Consider the following 22,649-nt stretch of genomic DNA (forward strand, 5'->3'; position numbering starts at 1 on the left):
GCCAGTGCAACAGCCATTAATTGGCTGGTACGTAAAACCTGCCTTCAGCTTCAACTGGGCTCCAATTAGTCCACAGCCATATGCTCATCTAGAAAGACACCCAAGGAAGGCTGGATGAGCCAGGAAGTTAAACAGGAGTCACGGGGTCTTCACACCTACTGGGGTGACATGTTTTATCCTTCCTGTGGCAGGACTTCTCTGGAACTGTTTTAAATTGGCCTATTTCCCCAAATGAGCTACAACATGAAATGAAAAAAAAAACACACACAGACTTTGGGGTTGTTCTAGGAAAGAGGCAACTCCAGAGAGGGTCCTGCTCCCATGAAAAGGAAGTGTGACCCAAGACGAGGGTTGCTTCCAATATCCCTTTTAAAACATTTGTAGTGATGAAAACATTTGTAAGAGAAACAGACCTACAACCTACTGGATCATGCATGTCGTGGGAGCACTGCACGCTTTTGGAGGTAGACCTTTGTGTGGTATCTCTCAGGGTAAGGCCCTCTGCCGGGCGGGTTTAGGATGGGTGGTGCTGTGCTTTCTTTGCTTTTCAAAACAAACTCCAAATCAAAACCCAAAGCCCAAGGATTCCTCATATGTTGTTTTTCTTCTTTCTCTCTCTTTTTTTCTTCCTAAACACATTTTCACATTGTAAACAAAGAGTGTTCTATTTCGTATTTGAGTTTTGCCTCTTTCTTCCTAGAGAACTATAAAGGAGTCTCCACGATCATCCAGAGAATTCCATTTTTAACGCTGAAATAGAATTCTTGTCTTCTGTCTTGCTGGCAAATTGTTAGAAAAAAAAACAAAAAGTTTATTTACAGGATTTCTGCTTTTCCATACCAATTCTAACGAGTTCACATTCTTACATTCCCAGTCAGCCACTGCATCCTTCCCCTCCAACGTCCTCTCAATGACTTATCTCACAAGTTTTGAGCCAATGTTTAAAATGTACACTATTTATAAATGAAGTGTCCGAACGCCACATTCCCAGCCATCCAATCAGTGGGGGGGACCCTTCTGCAGTGTTTCCATGTGCTGAGATTCAGAACTTGAACAAGTTGATAAAGTCCTGGGGTGAAAGTGAAACGGAGCAGCTCTCTGGGTTATTGGCAGTGCACGGATGGTCAGTGCCCTGGAAGGGAATATTGTGGTTAGCGTTGAATTCTCAGAGGTGTCTTATGTTGGCTTGTGTCACCAACAGAAGGCACTGAGGCATTGCTCAAATTCAAAAGAATGATTCTTTGTTATGCCACAGGTCTGGAAAAACTAAAGAGCTGTGTGTTTGCACACAAATGCATATGTACCCTGGGCACACAGAATAGGACTTAGGGGTGGGTGGGTTGCAGAAAAAAAAATAAACATAAGGGAGTGAAGGAAATGCAGGTCATTGAAAGTCCACCACTGTCTCTCCTCCCCTGGGGGCTGAGATAGGGAAAGAATAGGGAAGGCTTTGGTCTCACAAGGTTGGATGGCACTGTTGGCTCTTAAGCCACTGGGCTAGGGATCTGTGGTGGCCACTTCTGAGAGTCTTACCTTCCAGGAAAGAATGTGACAGTGTTTGCAAAGCTGAAGAGTGTCTCCATATTGCTCTTTCCTTGGGTAACATCGGATAAGTTTAAAATACATCTTCTTCCAATCCAGCTGCCCTTTGTCTGACAAAATTAATCGCTTGCGGATCTAAAAAAGTCAAATGAATAAAGGAAGTTGCAGAAGAGTTTGTCAAGAAGATGGTTTGTGGTTTTCTGGTTCAGAAACGTTCTTCCGCCCACTTTTTAAAAATCTCTACCCTATAATAGCCAAAGGAAAAAGCTCTGAATATATAAAGATATACCTTCTTAGCTCTCTCCAGTTAAACAGTAGCTTTTAACCAGTCTTTAAAAGAAGCAGGTGGCTGGTAATATGTTCCTAGTGACCTTTGTGAGGCTGTTTCTAAAGCTGTTTCTTTTTTTTTTTGTAGAGACAGAGTCTCACTGTACCGCCCTCGGGTAGAGTGCCGTGGCGTCACACGGCTCACAGCAACCTCTTAACTCTTGGGCTTACGCGATTCTCTTGCCTCAGCCTCCCGAGCAGCTGGGACTACAGGCGCCCGCCACAACGCCCGGCTATTTTTTTGTTGCAGTTTGGCCGGGGCTGGGTTTGAACCCGCCACCCTCAGCATATGGGGCCGGCGCCCTACTCACTGAGCCACAGGCGCCGCCCCTAAAGCTGTTTCTTAATAAACAGCTTCAACTTTTTCTTTGCTATAGACTTGAGTGATTATTTCCAGGGAAAAGCAGTGAGTGCTTGACACTGTGGTTCTATTTTATATCTAAATATTAGTGGCTTCATGAACAGAACTTGTTAAACTCACACATCTATATAAAGAAAATGGAAAAAGACCAACAAACTTGAGGCAACATGATGAGGGGAAACAGGCTTGTAGTTGATAGCTGAAGGCCCAAATTCAAGTCCAAGGCCAGTTTCCTCACCCAGAGAGCCACTTCACTAATTTGGATATGTCACTTAGCCATCTGTGGCCTTAGTCACTTCACCTGTTTCAAGTGGGCAGGACAATAACTATCTTCCCTAAGTCATTAAAGTAAAATGAAATATTATCTGTAAAAGCACTTACACTGCAAAATGCTGAAAAAAAGGCAAGTTGTTTGGTTGCAGAAAGAAAAGACGGGTGCCAATTTATGATTTTTTTTTTTTTTTAGCAAGTTGTAAAATGGGAATAGGTTAAGAACATAAGTATTTTTCTCCCATTAAAACTATCCAGAAAAAGCAAACAAGCCCTCACATACTCATTATTTAAAAACTCCTATAGGCAGTGCCTGTAGCTCAGTCGGCAGGGGCGCCGGCCACATACACCTAGGGTGGCAGGTTCGAACCTGGCCCCGGTCTGCTAAGCAACAATGACAACTGTAACCGAAAAATAGCCGGGTGTTGTGGTGGGAGCCTGTAGTGTAGCTAGACCTGTAGCTAGGCTGAGGCAAGAGAATCCCTTAAGCCCAAGAGTTGGAGGTTGCTGTGAGCTGTGATGCCACGGCACCCTACCCAGGGCGACAGCTTGAGACTCTGTCTCAAAAATAAATAAATAAATGCTCCTATACTGTCATTTTCTAGTCACACCAGAAAGGCCTGGAGTAGGAGGCACCGCCCCCATGCTTGAGAAGGATGTCAGGGGAGCCTGGGATGGAGCAGAGAAGGGAGGGCAGGGGAAGGCCCCCGGGCCCTGCCTACCTGCCGCTCAGAGAAGTGGTATTGACACAGCTTCTTCCACAGCAGCCGGTCCTCGCTGAGCACATGCAGGTCAGGGGCCACCTGGCCCAGGCTGACCAGGTCCCGTCCGTCACTTAGCCGCTGCATGATGTTGAGTTGCAAGCACAGAGGCAGGTCAGTGAAGGTGAGACCTTTGAAGGCAGGCTGTAGAGAGAAGGATGGCAAGCTGGGGCTTGGAGAGCAGCGTCTCCCCTGGGGATGAAGGGGAGCTGGTCTACTGATTGGAGGTCAAAAGCAGAAATCTCCCCATCCTAAAGGCAGAAACAGAACCCCTGGGCCAAGACCCATGAGAATGGCCTGCAGTAGCTTGAGCAGAATGTGCTAGAGGGATTTTTGCTTAGTTTCACAGAGCTTTATACTTTTACTCTCAAAGAGTCTCTAAATAGCACTTGTGGGATTCTCCTGCTTCACTCAGGTCACTCAGTTACAAGATTCGCTACCTTCCAGAGGCCTCATTGCCCTGTAGGGAGAGACCCAGCCTGCTACCCTGGGCTCTCATCTTCCCTGGCTCCTGCAAGAAGGTAACTCTTCGGTACCCAAATGCGCTTTGCTCCCCTGTCCTCAATGCCCTCACCTCCTCATTCCTCTGCCTGGACAAATCTACCCTTCTCCATTCAGTTCAAACCCACTTCCTCCGAAAGGCCTTGTTTGCTTTGGTGACTTCCTTAGGCCTTCTTCACTGCACCTTCCTAGAATTCCTGAGCTCTTTCTGACGAGTTTTACCATATCTCCCTTTCATCATGCAACATAAACCCTTTTATAAAAGGAACCTTAGAGAACATGCCTCTTAGAACTTAAGCTCTATAAAGGCAGGGAATGTTATCTTTTTCACCACTGTGTCCCTAGTGTCTAGAAAAATACCCAGCAGGTAGAAGGCACTCAACCAATACCTGTAGAATGAATGAAATCTAAATAATTAAATAGGTAGAAAGCAACAATAATACAAAGATCCTGTGCTGAAGTGTGTGTGTGTGTGTGCACATGCGCACACACTGGGAATGGCTGGTCCACAGCTCTGTGGCCTAAGCTGCACCATCCACTAAGGCATTTCCATTGAAACCTAGGGCTCCGTGGAACATTTTGAAAACTGTTGGTCTGTGGATAACACAAAGGCAATTTATCATGAGCTTCTCTGGAAGCATCTGTTGTACCCCTGAACTTATATTTAAGCCTTTATTGTTTAAAATGTTGGTGAGCTCACGATAGCCCAGCTAGACCTGCATCCCTAAGGGAAAGGCCTAATTTTGTATCACTTGCAGACTAGCCTGGCACAGTCAAGCTCTTGAGTCGCTGCAACGAGTTCTTTAGGCTGGTGAGAAACCCTGAAGCATAAGCAGATAGTCAAGGACAGTACGTTGAATGCTCTCACAGAGGGAAGCATAAAGCACTGTGAACAATTTGTACCTAGCAGGTCCTCGAATATTTTTGCTGATACATCTTAGGCATTGCCAGGATGATGTAGAAGTCAACAGGTCACCTGGGACTGGATTCCTTGTCTTCCCACACTAGTGCTGGGTGAACTCTCGATTTTGGACTACTGACATTTTTTAGGTCAATGTTGTTATTTCTGAGAGGTCACAGGAAAACAAAGAAATACAGGATGAAGAAATGCTTCCTTAGCTCAGGGGAAAATACCTTGAGAATGGGCATCAATTTTCCTCCTCAGATTCTGCACAAAGCGTATCAATGCCAAAACACACAAGGGATTCCGGGGGACACTTGGTCTCAGCAGTTGCCTCCTGTGTCCCCGGCAGGGCAGGAGGGGCAGAGGAGAGTGGCCGTGGGAAGGTTGAGCTACTGAGAAGAACCGGGGGTGGCATGGGATGAACACCACATGGGCAAACAGCGGCTCTGAACCCCAGGCTCCCTGGGGAAGTCTGGGGCTCAGTTTCTCCATGTACAAAATGAATGGTTTAGAAGATTCTGAGGATCCTTTCAGTTCTGGCAATCTCAGACTTGGAAGGACTTTGGCCACCTATTCATCAGAAATTATCTATGACTTGACAATTTGCATTGCTTGCTTCTGCCTCAGGCTGCTGGGCAGAACTTTCAATCGTTTGCAAAATTCAGGTCTTTGCCAGACACAGAAGGCCTTAGACCTATTTGTCGTTTATCATCTGCCGCTGATCATATGACCTAATAAAACTGCCATGAGATTTTCTTTTTGTTTCCAGCACTTCAAAGCCTCTACTTTTTTGGTTAAAAGTCCCAGGCCAATTATTACATTAACTCCTATTAAAGGCAAGTCCACTTGGCAGCATTCACTCTGTCAAATTTTCAAATCTGCGCTTTTCCAAAATCCTTGCCCAGACCCCATGCTGAGTCCTTACTCCCGAGAAATGGTTAACTACTTGTGAGCCTTCTTCTTTTTGACTATAAACATATAGGAGAAACATAATTCCCTCTTGCCCCTCTCATCCAGCCTTTGGCTAAAATCCATTTGTGTCTACCCGGTCCCCTCACAGGTTTCAAAACCCTGCCAGTCCACTGCAGACCACTGTTATATATCATTCCACCCCCTAGAAACTGGCTCTCTTAATTTCCTTCCTTCCTTCTTTATTAATTATTTTTTTCCAGTAAAAATTGACTCCATAGAATTAGACATGAACATTTCAAAGGAAAACAAGATTACGCGCTGGGAAGATACTAATAGAAGTTTGGCAAATAAAAGCATTTACGGTGAAAGTCACCTTGATATTTTTATGTGACAACGTACTTCTCTTTGGCTAAACTATTAAAAAGTCTCAAAAAAAAAAAAAGGTAAGTAGACTGAACTAATTAAGTACTTTTTCTTTCTCTCTTTTCCCTCTCAATCTTTCTTTCCTCTGGAGAGCTGGGCATTTGTGGGAAAAGCCCTTCAGCTCTCAGAACCAGGAAGAGCTGGGGCAGAGGACAGGAGGCAGGAAGGTGCAAGCTTCCTGGGCAGGCTCTGCAGAAAGATCTGGCTTTAATTCTCTTAACTACACCGTCTAATTCTTCTTGTGTATAATATCATATATAGTGTTGCTAGGCAGAGCAGAGGAGATAATGCACAGAAGTACTTAGCACTGTGCCCAGTAAATATTAGCCACTATAATGACTCCTACTGACAGTTATTCTCTAAAGGAGTTAATAAACACACGTAGTCATAAAGGATTCAGAGGAGTGTTTACATGGAGCAAGCCCTTAATGATGACAGTTACTGCATTTACGTTACTTTTACGTGTTACGCACCATGCCAGCTGCTTTTTACAAGTTAACAAATGAAATCTTACACTCGGGCCATGAGGGAGGCATTTTTGCTCCTATTTTGCAACTGAGGAAAGTGAGGCATGGAGACGTTGAATAACTTGTCCTACACCCCGAGGCTAGCACATTATCATCAGTGAAACAGGGCAGCGCTTCCCAACTGTGTTCCTTTGAACACGGAAAAGCGCTTCAGGTGAGCCATGGGAGGAGACTCTTCTTCAACCACTTATTCATTCATCTAAAATTTACTGTCTCCTGCTCTGTGCTGGGTACAGGGAGTAAGGTGGGTAACGCCCCTTCTTTACAGAGTTCATAAGCCAGGGGATGGAGACTAAAAGGGGCGTACACATGAGCCAATTTCAGATCATAGTAACTGTCCTGAGGAAGGGGATGTGATAGTGACATTGACGGACTGGAAGGTCAGGGAAGGTGTCAAGCTTGAAAGTCTGGAGGCAGGACCAAGCTTGGAGTGTGCAGAGAATAGCATGGCTTGGCTAGAGTTTCTCGTGCAGAAAAGACTGAGTGAACTTCAGTGTTTGATCTCTTCTGTCTGGGATCTCACTGGATTAAAGGGGTTTAAGTAAAGCTGGATCACTGGATAAAGAGTTGGAAGAAAGCTGGATTGAAAAGAGTTTGGAAACTACTGATGTTTAGCAAGCTTTGCCATTTTAGGTATAATGAACTCAAGAGTTCTGGCCTCAGCTCTGGCCCTAATTGCTGTGTGACTTTAGAAAAGTCATTGGGCTTCTCTGGGCTCCACCCCAACCCTGCCTGCCTCAGGAAGGGTGATACCATGTACAGTGGCTACTTCCTAGGAGTGCCTGTGTACAAGTAGGGCTCAGAAGGAAGTGCAAGGTGTGGGGCAGATGTGGCCAACGGGTCTCCTAGCAAGGTGGCCAGAGGGAAGGGAGGCAGGCTCCAGGCAAGTGTAGCCGCCTTCATGGCCATTCCAAAGTTGCTGGAGGGAAGATGCCCTTAGGACAAATGGGACTTGCTCTTTTATATCACTGGCTGAGAAATGTCTCTCCTGGGCTTAGCCACAGAGAATACCAGAAATCAGAAAGAAGGTGTACGTGGGTCTTCTGTGAGAGATAAACTGGGAACTTGGGTCTCAAATTCCCATGGTCAAACTATGCCTACACTTGGGAGCTGGGATTGGGATACATTATTAGAATAAATCAAATAAGGTTAAGTGTTGATAATAAACACATCGTCTTCAAATAATCAAAGAATCAAGATGGTTTCTGAAGATGACTTGCGGTTGTGCTCCTCTGCGTGTATGTGGGTGGGTGTGAGTGTGGGTGTTGTGGCCTCGTGACCCTAAGGGGGTCACGTAACTCCGAGGCTTCTGACTATTTCCTCCATTTCACAGCTTACACAGTGAAGGTACAGAGAGGTCACGAACAGTGAAGTCAGGACATATGTTTTAAAAACTTCATATAGTAAAATAGCTATTTAAAAGCGGTCAAAGAGGTTGCTTCATGTTACTTTCTCCTGATACGGGGCAGCCCCAAGCATTATCAGTGTGGGTCCCGGAAAACACTCGAGACAGCCACGGCCGGTGATTAGATAAATGAGCAAAGTGCTACGTGAGCTGCCTAAGTGTGTCTGTCCATTAGTGAGCCCGAAGAGATTAGGCCAGCATCTTTCTCACATTTTTTGTGTGCTTTTGTCCTCCTGCTCACTATTGAGGCCGAGAACTGAGGGCCAAGTTATATTCTGAAAGGCAGAAGGAGCTACTGACACAGCGCTGTGCTTGGCTGCGAACATAGGGCTTTTTCTTTGCTTTCAGTGAGAAATGTTCATCTTCCCCACATGTACATTCAGTTTTTAATCAAAGGCTTCCTTTGTCATTACTACCAATAATTTGGACTAGGATTTTAGAAGGCTGGTACCATTTCTCTGAGCCACGGCCTTCACAGCCGCGTTGCGTTCAAGGCAGTGTCCTAACGCTGCAAACAACCTATTCTTTATGGGGAAATGGGCAAAGAAAGATCTCCAAACCCCACTAAAGATTTCAGCACGACAGCCAGCATCTCCCCCAAAGCCAGGTTTCCCGTTTTCCCATGATGGGTCAACCGGTTGTCATCTTTCATGAACTTTGATCCTGTTTTGCTGAGTCTTCTTCCCACCCTCCCTTTACCAGGAGGTTCTCTGGCCCACCCTCAGCAATAGGACCAAGCATCACAGGAGCACAGACCAGACTGCTCCATGACCAGAGTGGTTTGAAGTCTGGGCGAGGTGGTCCAGCTTCTCAGCTGAGGCCCCAACTGCTAGGAGGGGCCATGGCGCCTGCTTACCCTGGTAATCTGGATATTGTTCAGCTGCTGCTGCCAGTGCAGAATCGTCTCCATCCGGTACACCCACATGTTAATGTTCCCGACCAGCACAGACTTGCCGACTCTCTGGACCAGAGTACACAAGGACGTGTAGAGGGTCTGCAGGAGTTCTCTGATCAGTCTAATGTTTTGTTGGTCTTCAAGGACTGGAGAGGGGAAGAAAGAAACATAATTGAAGTGATGATACTAGAACGTCCTGTATTTTGTTAAGTGGGCTTTTCTTCTTTTCCATCCTGCTGGTGTTACGCAGGCAGTGCCCCTGGGGAAGGTTTTCTTTCTCACAGGTGTTTATTCTACCCTTGGCCAAGCTTCTGCACTGGAGGTTAAGGGGTAGAGTTTCCATTATCTGGGTCCCTCTTTGTTCTCTTCTTCTTGGTTTTCTATAAAGCTCCTTTCTCTTTTCATTGGTCTGCCAGCACTCATGGGTCACCTGATCAGAAAGCTGCCCCTTTTACTTAGCAGCGATGTCCCTTTTAGGTGGTCAGTACAAGGAACATGGTTCCACACTGGGGTTTGGATTCGGGGTTCTAATCCTGTCTGGCTGGCTGACTGGGTGATTTCAGACAAATCACTTTTTCTCAGGGCCTCAGTTTCCTCATGGAAACACTGAATCCACTGAACCAGAAACCTAAGATTCCTGGCTCAAATAGCGTAGGAATCTGTGCTGCCTTTGCACAGAGCTCAGTTTTCTAGGAATTTGGAATCTGGAGACTCAGGAGCCAAAGTGGAGACATGTGCCTCCACTGAGAAGCCTGGGAAGCCTTAGAGCAGGACATAAGGATGACACTAAAGAAAGGACAGGAGGGTGATGGTCTCACCCTCTGCCAGGAGGACGAACTGTACCTTGCTGAACTGTAATCTGGCACCCCTGAAATGTAACCAGAGTTATTCATTTCCATCCATTCACATTCCTTTAAACATAACAATATGTCCGCTCTATTGGAAAATCCATCTGCCTGCCCCCGTGGCTATAAAAAGGGGTGAGAGAGTGAGAGTGAGCTCACCTTTCAGTACCACTTTTTCCAAAATGTTCATGAAGTTCTTTTGGGCGATGCCACTCAGGGATGTGAGCTGTGACTTTGCTATCAGTTCCAACAGCTGTGGATAAAAATAGAAGTCGCCAGGCTTAGAATACAGAGATATTTTTCTCTTCTAATCTTCACTTTTGAGTCCCATGACACGTGGGTACAGACTGACAGGGAGAGATAAATGGCAGCCAGGGCCACAATGCAGTAAGAAGCAGATGCTCCGAGTGGAAGATAAATGGGGTAATTCAAAACCCAGGAATCGGGCTGAATAGTGAATTGCTTTATTTTCATTTAAATATAAAGAGTTTTGACTTCAGCCAGGGCTAATCCTTTCTATTTGTCCTGCTTAGGTAAGTGGAGCTGGCGTACTCTGATGCGAACAAAACCTCCCATGACCTGCAAACACGTGAGTTCTGCATAATGACCCCTAGTGGGAGTTCTCCTGCCCCTACTTCAACTTCTTCCCCTCTGGCACTGACTGCTCTCAAGGCACCTGACAGCTCATGTTTAGCAACCCTGTGCACGTTCCAAGGGAGTGGAGATCCTTATCCAAGTATCGCCTGCTTCTGCGGTGTTCAATAAACACGCTGTGAAGGAAAATGTCTCATTGCACTTAGCTTTCTGGAGAAAGAGGCCAATCACAGGAAGACAGGGAAATTCAGGGATGTACAGTATATATCCCTATTTCTACTTAGACACAGTGTTGTCACTGTAGCTAACAAGTAGGAACCTCGTAGCTCTTAGCCTTAAGATTCAACTCTTTTGAGACAGAATCTCACTCTGTTGCCCAGGCTAGGCCCTGGTTAGCCTAGTTCACAGCAACTGCAAACTGCTGGGTTCAAGCCATTCTTCCATCTCAGCCTCCTGAGTAGCTAGGACCACAGGATTTCTGTCTTCCTATATTGGCCTCTTTCTCCAGAAAGCTAAGTGCCATGAGTCATTTTCCTTAACAGGCATGTTTATTGAATGCTGCCCAGTTAGTTTTCTATTTTTAGTAGAGATTGGGGGGGGGGGGTCTTATTCTTGCTCAGGCTGGTCTTGAACTCTTGAACTCAAATGATCCTCCCTCCTCAGCCTCCCAGAGTGCTAGGATTACAGGTGTGAATCACGGTGCCCAGCTCAGATGCATGTCTTGATTTGACCACTTATTAACTCTGTGATTAAGGGCAAGTTACTACACTTCTTGATGACCTAGTCTGTTCATCTGTACTAATAACACTTAGAGGCTCCAAGGTGGTTGTGAACTTTAAGTGGGAAAATGCAAACAAAGCTCTTAGCCCAGCACCTGGCATAAATTAGGTGCCAAATAAAGGTTGGTTTGTTGAAGGAGTATGTGCCATTCTTACCACATCCACTATTGCCCGAGACAACAAGAAATAAGGATAGTAACTGAAGCTAGTATACTCTTAGTCTAATCTTTATTTTCTTCTATAGCAAAATTCTTTACATGTGAGATAAACATTTATTTATTTTTAATTTTTATTTTTGAGTCAGAGTCTCACTTTGTTGGCCTGGGTAGAGTGCTGTAGAGTCATAGCTCACAGCAACCTCAAACTCTTGGGCTCAAGTGATCCTCTTGTCTCAGTTTCACGAGGAGTTGGGACTACAGGCATCTGCCAAAACATGGCTAATTTTTCTTTTTTTTTTTTTTTTACAAATGGAGTGTCACTCTTGCTCAGGCTAGTCTCAAACTTGTGAGCTCAAGTGATCCATCTGTCTTGGCCTCCCAGAGTGCTAGGATTACAGGCATGAGCCACTACACCCGGCCTCAAACATTTTTTTTTTTTCTTTAAATGAAAGATTCTATTGTTGGAAAAAACCACCACTTTAGACTGGGAGAAGTCTTAAAGAGTATCTGGCTCGGTCCACTTAACAGATGAGCAAAGGCTCTAAAGACTAACCTTAAGAACCAGTCCACAACAAGTGAGAGGACGCCTCAGAGTCCTTCTCAACATAGAGAAATAAAAGGACATACTTCATGCTTTCAAAGAGTTATCAAACAAAATAAATTAATATAAAGGAAAAATAATTAATTTCATCAGAACCCACTAGGCCCCCCAGGAAAACTAACTAGACACAGACTTAGTAAACTAGACATAGGGAACCAAGACCCTTCTTTTACATTGAGGAATCTCTGCTCCCAAGAAACTTTCTAAGAACGTTTTATCACCTGGTCAAGTTTTAGCCCAACTTTGTATCAGGTCAATAAACACCGACCATGACATCCTGTGGAATCCAGGCTGAGGGAAGAAGCAAAGTGAAATTTTTTTAATTGGGTGACAGAGGAGAATGGAAACATTTGGATCAATGCCCAAGGCAATTCAGAGCACCTCTGCTTCCAAGGTGTTTGTTTAAAATGTTTGTCCCATGCAGTTTTTTAGAAGCCTGTCAAACCACATACAGATTTAATTTCCTGAATATAATTTTACTGTAAAATGAAAAAAAAACCAACAACAACACTCCACCTCCAGCGCCAAACTCTTTTCTTTGCTGGCTATGTGTCTTTCACACGTGCAGGGAGCGGTGCAGCCACCCGACTAGGAGGAGGAGGTGGTTTATTACTATCAGGTCTTCCATTAGCATGGTTAGTGTGGGTGATCTAAGCTGGAAGTCAGGTGCTCGTTGAGTATCTGCTATGACAGGCAAGAAATCAAAACAGCAGTAGAGGCCATGTCTGTGGGCAGCGGCCACACCGGATGCTGTCTGTCTAGCTCTGCCACCAACCAGCACGTGACAGTTGAGAGAAACGAAAATGGCACAAAGGGAGTGGCCACACCTTTGATTTGTCTCTCTGACCAACAGCAAGATTCAGAAGGTGGAGTCTGAGGTCTGTGAATACCCTGAGCCTCACATGATCCTTGCAAAGCAAAGAGGAAAGAAAACAACAAAAGCCGCCCCATTGGCTCTTGAAGGGCAGTGAGCTGTGTGCTGTGACTCATCACTGGCTGGGAGGTGAGGGTGGGAGGAGGGCGGGCACAGCTCCGCCTGAACTGCAGCCAAAACCCCGTTTCCATGTGACTACCATCTCATGAGGGTGTCAGTTTTAATCTTGTCTAAAAAGGCACTGATCACAAGGACAAGGAAACTCTCAAGGCTGTGACTATGCATTTGAGGGGCAACAAAAGCCTTTCGGTCTGAGCTTGTCTTCTTTGACTAAAGAGGAGGAGGCATACAGGAGCACACATTTGTCAACTGACAACACAATGACATGTCAAATATTCTGTGTTTCATCCTGTCTCAAGGGAAACTCCCTTTTTGTAACTGCTGGGCAGCTGTGGAGTCAGGAGGAAAAATCCTGGAATACAAGAAGGCCTGAATTCTCCAGCTGGGTGACCTTTACAACGGTCATTCATTGAACAAGTGTTTTCTGAGTATCCTTCTGTCCTAGTGTTGTGGTAGGTGACAGGGACACGATGACACTGATACATGATCCCTAGACTCCAAAGTTTACTGTCTAGTCTATGGCCAAGTCATTTAATTTCTCTAAGGGCAAGAACTGGAACGAGTAATGAAGAGGGGAGAATTTATTCATTTTATTTCTGTGTTAAGAGAGATGTGTACTGGGTGGGGGTGTGGGTGGGAGGAGAAGGTTTGTATCCAGCGATTTGTTTACCAAGGGGACTTAGTTAATGAGACTCTTTGCCCCTAGCTACAAGAGAAAAAGAAAGCAGAGAAACAGTTTTGTTTGGAAGTGGCTGTCTTCTGCTGGGCAAATTTTAGCCCAAGCGCCAGTAGTGTGTGGCTGTGTTTGTGGAGAGGCAGGAGGGGGAAGAGGAAGGAGGCGGCGGCTTCTCGCCTCCTCTAGGAATTTCATGCTGTCATTACTTTGTGGGCACTCGGTGTATCCGGCGTGATCTGCAGTGACTGGCTGTGTCGCAACAGGAATGGTTCTGAGCTACTAGAGGGAGGGACGGTGGTCACCGCAGGCCGGGACCACATCCTGCCCTTCAGTGTTGGCTCCTGCTAGTTTTGGAGTCGAGGAGGAGGAGAAAAATCTAGCTGCAAGCAACACCATATAGCAAATCTCAGATTGGGTATCAACCACAGTTTGAAGAGGTGTTTGAAAGATGAACAGGCAGAAGAGAGATTTCACTCCTATCTCAGTGTACTCACATAAAGAGCAGATTTCTTATCTTCTCCTTCCTTTGGTTCATTCTAACATAGCACTCATGGTTTTAAAAATACATCAGTTCACATCACTGTTTTGCTTAAAATCATCAAATGGCTTCCCTTTGCACTTAGGGACAAACCCAGGCTCCTTACCACGGTCTGGTCTCTGCTCTTTCTCCAGCCTTGTTTTGTACAGTGTTCCCCAAACTCGTTTTGCTCTATGTGGGCCAAGACCTTCCCCACCTCCCAGGCCTTGGCCTTGGTCACATCTTCATATGCTCAACCTCATCCCTCCGGTGTCAGTTTAAATGTCACCTTCACAGAGCTTCGAGACCCCTTCCCTGACTGTCCTATAGGAGACCCTCCTGTCACCATCTTTACCTTACTATGGTTTCATTGTTACATTTACTATGCATATCTGAAATGACCTTGTGTCCTCACTTGCTGATAAGTAGGTGGCAGGCGTTACCCTCTTTACCACTCTACCCTCAGCCTGGAACATGGTAGGTACTCAACAAATTTGTGTACTGTTTTTTAAAATACACTTGTATTTTTGAGTCAAAGAATATTATAGTTGCAAAGGAGCTAGGAAAAAGTTTACCCAAATTCCCTGCCGCTATAGATGAGGCAGCTCATGATGGTCAAATGACACATCAAGGTCAACAGCAGATGGTCTGGACTGTCAGGTTGGCATGGGATCTGGTTCCAGACTCGTGCCCCAGGAGCCACACTTGGGCCTATGAGTAAATTACTTATAATGCAAACATATCTCAAATACTTTCCAGAAGGGGAAGCAGCTGGAGACTCTAGTTCCAGAGGGATGTTAAACAACTGAGCCTTCAGAAGCAGAAACTAAATAGCAGCTTCCCCTACCTGTTGGGTTAAAAGGACAAAACCACATGGAAATTAACCACAAGGCTGTTGCCCAAACATGTTCCGTAATTCCCATAGAGAATTGTCAAGCAAATAATCTATCCCCAAATTCCTCCATCTTCTATGACGGTGAGTATATTCATGTCTGTTTGGAAAATCTTCCAGTTATCAGAGGCAGGAGGCTCAAGCAGCTCTGGCACATCTCAAATGTGCAACACTCACTTTGGGTGCCCATAGGAATAGGAAGGTTATGCCTTTTGCAATAAACCCTTGATTACATTCGGCATGCTTCTCCCTGCACTCAGAGCTTTGTCCTTCCAAGGCCCTTATTTACTCAGTGAATAACACAGATTAAAAACCTGGAAAGATTTGTCCTGACTTTGAGCTTGAACACAGGTTGAAAGAAAAAAATTTCAGAAGCATTAATAATCTTCAGGCATGCCAAGACTGGGTAAATATTATTTGCAAGTGAAATATTTAACTGAGGGAAGCAAAGTAACAAGGAAGGCCAAGTTTATAGGAATTAATTGTATTCACAGCTGAGAGAAGCTTTGCCTCCACCTTCCATCTGCCCCAATTATTTTTGAATTGACAATGGTGCCTAGCACCTGTTGGATTGATCTTAACAGTGAGGTCCAGCTGTTTCACCTGAGCTCCCACTCGCCCCAGCACATCCCACCAGTCTGTTGGACTGGTACTTAAAATTCAGCTCACTTGTCCAATTTGGCATATCTCTTATATGATAAGCCCTTGACTTGGCCTAGAAGATGGGGTAGAATTTTAATATAAAATACATTTCTGGGTGGTGCCTATGGCTCAAAGGAGTAGGGTGCTGGCCCCATATACCAGAGGTGGTGGGTTCAAACCCAGCCCTGGCCAAAAGCTGCAAAAAAAAAAAAAAAAAGAAAAAGGAAAAAAAATACATTTCTGGGCTGTGGTGGCATATACTTAAGATTCTACATCAAGGGGCGGCGCCTATGGCTCAGCCAGTAAGGTGCCGGCCCCATATACCGAGGGTGGCGGGTTCAAACCTGGCCCCGGCCAAACTGCAACCAAAAAAATAGCCGGGCGTTGTGGCGGGCGCCTACAGTCCCAGCTACTTGGGAGGCTGAGGCAAGAGAATCGCTTAAGCCCAGGAGTTGGAGGTTGCTGTGAGCTGTGTGAGGCCATGGCACTCTACCAAGGGCCATAAAGTGAGACTCTGTCTCTAATAAAAAAGATTATACATCAAGAAAAAAATTATACAAAATGGGCATGCTTTTGATCTGGTAGTCTCCAAAGTGGGATGAGAAAGAAAATCAGGTGGAAAATAAAATGTCAATCTTAATAATTTACTTCATCTTTAATTCCTATTTTTGGATATTTATAAATTTTTTAGAGGTGGGTCTTGCACTGTTGCCCAGGCTGGAGTGCAGTGGCACGACCCTGGCTTGCCGCATCCTCAAACTCCTAAGCTCCCAGATCCTCCTGTCTTAGCTTCCTAAATATCTGGGACTATAGGCTCCTGCCACCACACTCGGCTAACTTTAAAATTTTTTTGTAGATCTGTACAGCTAAGGAAATAACAACCAAAGCAAGTAGACAATCATAAGAACGGGAAAAGATATTTGCATATTATGATTCAGACAAAAGCTTAATAACTAGAACCTACAGAGAACTCAAATTAAGCAACAAAAAAAGCCAACAATCCCTTATATCAATGGGCAAGTGAGATGAATAGAACCTTCTCTAAAGAAGACAGATGAATGGCTAAGAAGCATATGAAAAAATGTTCATTGTCCCTAATTATCAGAGAAATGCAAATCAAAATCCACAAACCAGTGGATGTGGGGAGAAGGGAACACTTTGACACTGCTGGTGGGACTGCAAACTAATACAACCCTTTTGGAAGGAAGTATGGAGAACCCTCAAAGAACTCAAGCTAGACCTCCCATTTGATCCTGCAATCCCATTACTGGGCATCTACCCAGAAGGAAAAAATTCATTTTATCATAAGGACATTTTCACTAGACTACTGTTTATTGTAGCTCAATTTATAATGGCCAAATTGTGGAAACAGCTTAAATGCCCACCAACCCAGGAATGGATTAATAAGCTGTGGTATATGTATACCATGGAATACTATTCGGCCACTAAAAAGATGGTGACTTTACATCTTTTGTAATAATTTGGATGGAACTGAAATACATTCTTCTTAGTGAAGCATCACAAGAATGGAGAAGCAAGTATCCAGTGTACTTGATTCTGATACGAGTACCGTTGATGCTGGTACATGGTGGGGCGTGGGGGGGTGGGGAATGGGGGAGCAGAGAAAGGGAAGAAGGAAGGGCGGTGTGGGGTCACGGTGTGTGACACACCTCTTGGAGATGGGACACTATTATTAGAGGGACTTTACCCAGCAAATGCAAACAGTGTAACCTGGCTCTTTGTACTCTCAATGATTCCCCAACAATAAAAAAAAAAGAAAAAAAAATTTTTTAAGAGATGGCATCTCACCATGTTGCCCAGGCTGGTCTCGAACTCTTGGCCTCAAGTTATCCTTGTGTCTTGGCCTCCCAAAGTGCTGGGAATAGAGGCATGAGGCACTATGCCTGGCCTATTTTTGTATGTTTTCCAGTGCTTATAATGAATGCCCCACTTAGCGGGGCACAGTGGCTCACATCTATCATCCCAGCATTCTGGGAGGCTGAGGCAAGTGGATTGCCTGAGCTCAGGAGTTAGAGACCCTGTCTCTAAAAAAAAATAGCTGGAGTTTTGGCAGTTGCCTGTAGTCCCTGGGAGGCTGAGGCAAGAGAATCTCTTGAGCCCAAGAGTTTGAGGTTGCTGTGAGCTATGATGCCACAGCACTCTACCGAGGGTGACAAAGTGAGACTCTGTCTCAAAAGAGAAAAAAGTAAAGATAATGCTTAATAGTAACAGCAACAACTACTTATCGAATGTTCACCATGTACCAGGCACTGTTCTACAGCATTTTACATGTTTTATTAATTCAGTGTAATTCTCACAGCAACACTTTGGGGTAGACACCATCATTGGTATCTTTTATAGGCATGTGATTTACAAATGAATTAGGAACACACATAAATCGAGTGTGCATGCTTAAATTATTTTTTACCATTGGGAGTCCATGCTCTGCTTTCTTTGCCTTCCCCATCATGCTTCTGTGATCACCTCCTTACTTCCGTGGTTGTGCGGACACCTCCTACTTCTTCAGGCAGCCTTGTTTCTGCATATGCCCACCCCCCATTTCTGTGGCCATGTCCCTCATCTGTGAGCATACCCCATTCTGTGGGTACCTGGACACAGCAGGATCTGCCTGCCTGAATGCTTCTGATGACTGACAGAGCCAGGAAATCAGGGACTCAGCCTTTCTCCTGTAAATCTCTAGCAGCCTAATCAGCAAGCCCAGGAAGGACGTACATTGTGCCCTCAAGCTCACTGCCCATCCTCCTTCTGACAACTCCATCATTTCTATGAGACATTTTCAAAAGGGCCTGTGGCTCTGGTATTATGACTTTGTTGTTGGTGGTGGCAGCTGGCTTTCCTCCCAACATGCCAGATGCCACCTGTTTTAAGACCCAGGTGGCCACCCTCTGTCAGAGGAAGGCCACTGAGTGTATAGTCCCAAATTAATCCAAGGTCACTGTGGCAGAGGAGCCTCTGTGAAGGGACCAGGCTGCTCATGCATGTCACTACCCACCCAGGGCTTGGCAACAGCATCCCCTTAATTTAAGGCACTGGGTTTAAACTTGAGTCATCGTGCCATATTTCAGCCTTTCATTTGCCAAACCGCCAGTCAACTTAAACTAAAACATGCTTTTGGAAAATGCTTTCAGGGGAGGTAGGAATGTAGTAACTTGCTGGAAATATTCAAATGGACTTAGAGTGGTAATGGAGAAAAAAATAAGAATGTTCATCGGTTTCCGGTGTGATGTTCTTTGCTCTTTTATTTGTCCTTTCTAATCCAGTAGCACATATGGGTCAGTTTATTTCAGTCAGAAAACTGGTGCTCAAGTTCTCCATGACCTTCTTGGGCTGAGGATGGCAGCTAGAATTACCATAGAGTTAGTCTCATTCTTATCCCTTAGAGAGAGCTGGGAGGGACCAGACAAAAGTCCTCCTGGCCTGAAGGCCCTCTCTTTAAAGAGAGTGTGGACGTCTGTGCACGTAGCAGATACTTCAGCAGTGATGGAAGAGGGCAGGCACCATTCTACATTTGTCCTCTAAGCAAGGCAGGGGAACGGAGAGAGCACTGAGCTGAGAGTCAGAGAACCAGGCTGAGGTCCTGCTGTTTCTCCACATCCCTTCTTGGCTAGCTGACCCTGTGCATATCATTCAGTTCCCTGGCCTCTGCTTCCTCAGCTCTAGAATAGGTTTATAACACCTGCCTACTATAACAGCCTGACTGTGCTCAAAGGTGTAGAGCAAATCACCCAACAGGCAGGGTGGGGAGAGGGCGTGAGTGGTTTCCAAGTGGCGGTGACAACACTGGTTATAGGGATTAGTAAACTGCAAAGCGATAGATTATAATATGATGGTTGATGGCATTTTGGGATGCTAGACGTTGTTAAGAAATCATGACTTTCGGGCGGCGCCTGTGGCTCCGTCGGTAAGGCGCGGGCCCCATATACCGAGGGTGGTGGTTTCAAACCCGGCCCCGGCTGAATTGTAACCAAAAAATAGCTGGGCGTTGTGGTGGGTGCCTGTAGTCCCAGCTACTCGGGAGGCTGAGGCAAGAGAATCGCTTAAGCCCAGGAGTTGGAGGTTGCTGTGAGCTGTGTGATGCCATGGCACTCTACTGAGGGCCATAAAGTGAGAAATTATGACTTTCTAAAATACTGCTTTGCCAAGGTGCTTCATTCCTTGTTTCTGTCCAGTGGCGCCCTCCAGCTTGCTAGATAATGTGGCATTGAATAGCCTCCTGGGCAAAGCCTCTGCCCGAGTCTGTCCACTCTCCTTTTCTAGCCATAGTATGTATCTAAATGAGCAATCACCGCTGTTTATGGACTTCTTACCACATGTGATTAATGCACTGGACACTGCTTATCTCATTTAGTGCTTGTCACAGCACTGAGCAGGGTGCTATAATCATTTCCACTTTATAGACAGGAGAGTGAGACTCGTCCAAGGTCGTCCAAGGTCATTATAACTAGCTTATGGCAACACCCCTAGCTGATCCTATATGCCAAAGCTCGCTCTGCTACCTTTGTCAGTGTTCTGCTCGCTGATCTCTGAACAGACTCAGTGCTGCCTGCCTTGATCCGGTCCCCCTGAATTCGACTTTTACTCAACACCAGTCCAAACCCTACTTTCTCCCTGAAGTCTTTCTTGAATATTCTACCCCCAGTGATCCCACCTCCTGAAACTTAGTAGCTTGCCTGGCTCTCCCACCTACATCTTGGTACTTTTCAAATTCTGCATCATGGCGTCAGAGCAGGTAATTTCTTTTAAAGCAAATTTCTCAAATCACCAATTGGACTGGTGGCAGGAGTCAGCAATATTCTTCTGCATAGAGCTACATAGGAAATATTTTAGGCTTGCAGGCCACAATGTCTCTGCTGTTCAACTCTGAACCCAACTCTGCTGTTCAGCACAAAAACAGCCGTAGACAATAGCCAACGAGTGAGAGTAGCTGTGTTCCAAGGACACTTTATTTATGGACACTGAAATCTGAGTCGCACATAATTTTCATGTGTTATAAAATATGATGCTTTTAATTTTTTAAAACACTGGAACATGCACCAATCATGCATAGCTTATGGTCCATGCAGGTAGTGTGCTGACCCCTGCTGTAGACCAGTCACATCTATTTCACCTGATTCCTTCACTGGCTAGTGGCAGGGATGATGAAAATGATATAGGTTTTGGAGTAGCACAAGTCCAAATTCAAGTTCACCTTTATGTTACACTATATTCAGCAATAACAGATATATAATAACTGTTGGTTCTATGCCCCATTTAAGCCATACTTTTTATTGGTACCCCTTATTTTTGAATCTTAGTTCCATTTAATCCCAATGTATCAGTTTTCTTAAGTGAATCACTAGGGAACAGAGGTAGTTGGGTAAATACTGGATTTTTTCTACCATTAAGCCTTAATAGGGGAGAATATAAAGATTGTAAACTGTGCAATCATTCTAAGCACCTCAGAACTCCTATTGCAAATAGGCAAGTCTTTGTCCTAACTCTATCTGACCTACAAACGGAGACTTCAGGTCTTAATCACCCAGGAAAAATGGTTACATGTGCTTAAACCCTATTTCCTCCCTGAAAAAGAAGTTATACTGCTTTTTGAAATTTATACAAACATTTTTATACCCGTTGTCTTTATTTTTCCATTATATATTTTTTTACTCTCATAAAAATGCTTCAATATTGGTATGATTATCCTAGTTTTATCATTTAGGGAGGCAAAGTGATTAATTTGCAGAAGGTACCACAGAAAGTAAGGTTTAAACTTTGAGCTGGAATATGGGAGGGCTATCTTCTTTCTATCACTGAATTCCTGATGGACCACACAGTATACATCCCAGAAATCATATCTAGAATTTAAGTCCTCGGTGTGCCTGGTTTAAAAATTCATTATGTAAAATATAACATTTGGGCTGCAAAGTAGTTTCTGACTGGTTTGCAAACTTGAAAACTCACTGAGATCACCAGGCAGATATTTTAAAAGTAGCAATGCCTGGGCACCATCTTCAACTAATTAAATCAGAAACTCCAGAGCAGGGCTTTTGTAGCTTAAAAAGCTTTGTGGTGATTCTAGTGTGCAGCTAAGGCTGAGAACCACTGGGCCGTAGCAGATTCATAGGCTCATGTTAGAACTGTGAGTGGGGGGTGGTCTCTGAAGAGACCTACTTTATCCTCTGGCCCCTCTGTGCCCTGGTTGGTCAGCCCACCTCCTCATGGTTACCAACTTCCAACCCCAGGACTGGCTCAGCCCCAGGAATCCTCCCCAGCTCCCTAAGGGAATTTCTAAAATGCATTGGCCTTAAGGTGGAGGGTGAACTATTTTTAAAAAAACCTTCCACCTCGAGGTAAATTACTGCTTCTAAAGATTTTAATTCATCGTTACAATGCACAGCTAGGATGGTAGTTTAAGTCCTTGGGCGTATACAGGGGAAGTAGCAGGAACAAGGCATTGCAGCTTGAGGCCGGTTAAAATGACATACAAATGTTATGTAAAAACCTTTCTAATTTATAGTCAAAAATTTTCTGATTCCAAAAATTCTATGACATTTTCACGCTGAGTGATAAGAACGATAACATGTCGAGATGGTGTTGGCTGCGTCTTTTATAACCTCTGCACGTCTCTCTCTCTTGGAACATGACATCCAGTATGAACATAACACGTTTGCTGAAAATGGGCTTTGGCTCTAAAGGCTTCAGACTTTTTCTTTTCCCCAAATGGCCCTTAAAATTGGTTTAGCTCCTTAGTGAAACCAGCAATCATTGTAGCATTAAAACACCATGAGGTCAGTGTAATAAGATGGGATAATACCCTGGCAAGCTACTTTGCAGAGTTGGTTTAAGGATAAGAAGAATATATGAGAAGTAGATTGAGTTCCTAGGAAGGAAAACCTCAAAACACACTGCCTACCATTAAAATGTTTTCAGTTCTTTATAAAAATAACATGTTATTTCTCAAATTACAGAGGACTCTTAACAGTGAAGGGGGAAAAAAAGGTGGTTCTTTCCAAAATAGAAAGATTTTTCCACTATTTCTGGATTGAATGACTTTGAAAGGATCTAGTACTTTGTCTGATTTTGAGATTACGGAAGGGAAAGCGCTCACGATCTATTTCACAAT

The 22,649-nt window shown here is 44.7% G+C and overlaps 1 protein-coding gene across 1 annotated transcript in view; it reads right to left on the bottom strand.

Annotated features, from left to right (window-relative positions):
- Positions 1-780: 780 nt before the first annotated feature.
- Positions 781-22,649, bottom strand: part of FBXO32 (F-box protein 32) — a 32,781-nt gene continuing 10,912 nt past the window's right edge. The window contains exons 5-9 of the mRNA XM_053559380.1: positions 9,833-9,926; positions 8,790-8,974; positions 3,223-3,405; positions 1,534-1,677; positions 781-1,132 (exon numbers count right to left, since the gene is read on the bottom strand). Coding sequence (XP_053415355.1) covers positions 1,043-1,132; positions 1,534-1,677; positions 3,223-3,405; positions 8,790-8,974; positions 9,833-9,926 — 696 coding nt within the window. The 3' untranslated portion in view covers positions 781-1,042. The remainder of the gene's footprint in view (positions 1,133-1,533; positions 1,678-3,222; positions 3,406-8,789; positions 8,975-9,832; positions 9,927-22,649) is intronic.

This window comes from Nycticebus coucang, chromosome 13, assembly GCF_027406575.1.
Source record: "Nycticebus coucang isolate mNycCou1 chromosome 13, mNycCou1.pri, whole genome shotgun sequence".
NCBI classification, from domain to species: domain Eukaryota; kingdom Metazoa; phylum Chordata; class Mammalia; order Primates; family Lorisidae; genus Nycticebus; species Nycticebus coucang.